This window comes from Protobothrops mucrosquamatus, unplaced genomic scaffold (assembly GCF_001527695.2).
Source record: "Protobothrops mucrosquamatus isolate PMUCROS unplaced genomic scaffold, P.Mucros_1.0 scaffold4272, whole genome shotgun sequence".
Taxonomy (NCBI): Eukaryota; Metazoa; Chordata; class Lepidosauria; order Squamata; family Viperidae; genus Protobothrops; species Protobothrops mucrosquamatus.
Genome location: NW_015390190.1, coordinates 29,277 through 31,564, shown reverse-complemented (window position 1 = coordinate 31,564; position 2,288 = coordinate 29,277). Strand labels below are relative to the sequence as shown.

At 38.0% G+C, this 2,288-nt stretch overlaps 1 protein-coding gene across 1 annotated transcript in view; it reads left to right on the top strand.

The window, feature by feature from the left end:
* Nucleotides 1-314: 314 nt before the first annotated feature.
* The window catches only part of LOC107298778 (methyltransferase-like protein 7A), a 6,639-nt gene continuing 4,665 nt past the window's right edge, over nucleotides 315-2,288 (top strand). Inside the window, exon 1 of the mRNA XM_015828142.1 lies at nucleotides 315-812. Coding sequence (XP_015683628.1) covers nucleotides 315-812 — 498 coding nt within the window. The remainder of the gene's footprint in view (nucleotides 813-2,288) is intronic.

Below are 2,288 nucleotides of genomic sequence, written 5' to 3'. Positions count from 1 at the left end.
GGTAATTCATTACCTGAGGTAGTTTAAAATTGGAGGTTGTCCAAGATCTCTTCCAGCCCTACGATTCTATGGAAACAATCTGCATTTAAATCAGATTCAAATGTTCACTGGGTATTTTTTTCAACAAGTGACTGAAAGAATCGCTGACACTTTAAGGAAGAACTGGAACAGATCGCAACCGAGTGGGGGGGGGCGGTCAGTTTGCTTCCGCAACTTCATTAAGGGAACCGAGAGTAGCACACTGTATTTAAAGCAAATCGTTGAGGCAATCAAGCTGCTTTGCTGCAGGGAGGGCTTCTCTTCCTAGTCCGGTGATGATGATGATGCTTCTCATCTTCCAACAATGCATGAAAATCCTCACCCTGCCCATCCACGTGCTTGCCTATTTTGGCTTATGGGACCCTATTTGTAAAAGAATTTTCCCGTTTCTCGTGAAGACAGCGAGCAAATCCTACAATGCAAGAATGCACAAGGAAAAGGAGACGCTATTCAAGCACATGCGGGATTTCGCCAACGCCTCGGGAAAGCTCCACGTGTTGGAGATCGGCGTGGGCCCCGGCACCAACTTTGAGTTTTATCCACCCAACTCGCGCGTTACCTGCGTGGACTACAATCCCAACTTTAGAAACGTCCTCCTGGAGAGCATGGCTCAGAATACGCACCTGCAGTTCGAGAATTTTGTGGTCGGCTCCGCCGAGAACATCTTTTCGATACCGGACGGCTCTGTGGATGTGGTGGTTGGCACGCTGGTGCTTTGCTCTGTCGACAACGCCCAGGCTGTCCTGAAGGAAGTTGTGCGAGTGCTCAGACCGGTAAGTCAAAGAGCAAGGAGGGGAATTCAGTCTGGTCTGAGAGACCTCCAGAAAATACTAGGTTGAAGCTAAACTGGAAAGTTAAAACAACATCTCTGAGCAATGACAAGCCACTTTTAAAGTGTTTCCAAAAATACCCCCCTCCCCATGGGGAAGTCTGCATGAAATCACCAGGGATCAAGTTTGATTTGATTTGAGTAGGAACCCGAATAGATCAAGCTGCTGATACTGTAGCAGGAGGACAAGGAGGGTTTACATGAGGAAAACATAGGGGAAAGAGCTTTATGCTGTCACAGCTGTAATTCTCAGTATGCCACCCTGGAAATTTACCATTTCTGCTCTCCTATTTTTCAGTCAGTCAGCTTGGCACATACAGAATTGTGTCCTGACCAGAGTGATCTTTGGTGAGATCTGGCTATTTAGAGTCAAAAAAGGGTCAGTAAGATACTATAGGCAGGGATTTATAGTATCACATAAGATCTTTCTTTAGCACAACAAAAGGTCAAATGGATGAGAGAAGAGTTCGAATTCTCAAGGTGATGTGGTATCTAATACTATACATAAAGTTAAGACACAACTTTCTATTACTTTTTATTTTCAGAGAGTGAGGTAAATGAATCTTCCCTGCACAACTAATAGTAATTTTTAATAACTCAGGTTTTATACCAGCACCATTCAGTACTTCTTTTTTGTTGCAAGATTGATAAAAAATCCCAGTGCATTGTTGAAATCTTATTCCCAACATTTATTATTTATATTTCTATTGTCACTTTTGGGGAACAAATTCAAAGTACAAATTCAAAGCAGAATGCAAAGGGATGAGCTGCTCCATAGTTTTGGGTAGAGTTTTCTTTTTTTCTTTCATCCACTCTAAATGTTTTTTTTCCTTACCGTTTATTAAATTTATATGCCATCCATCTTGTGGTTCAAGGTGACCCTGCATGGTTTTAAACTTTGTTTAAAACTATAATTAATAATACAGCAATTTATAAATTGTTATAAAATGTTATGCTGCCCATATTTAAATTCAAAGTGAACTCTGGGTGGTTTTAAATTTTATTTAAATCTTTAATAATACAGAAATTTATTTATAAAATTTATATGCCGCTCATCTCCAAATTCAAAATGACTCTGGGTAGCTTTAAGCTTTATTTAAAACTTTAACAATAATACAGATATAAAGATACATTATTTCCCTATTTTATTTTATTTTTGTAATATATTTTATTCATTTTTTAAAAAAACATAAATCACTTAATAATTGGTGAACAGTGTGTTGTCTGGGTTACATTTGTAAAACAATCACTAACAATTGATTTCTATAATCCATAATCCACATAATAGTTTTAGTTGATTTCCTGTTTTCCCAAAATATCCTTTTGCAAACATTGAGTTAATACATTTCTTATTGTTTTGATAGATAACAATTAAATATATATTTTTCCCAATAGTCCTAAAAATAATCACATCAATATA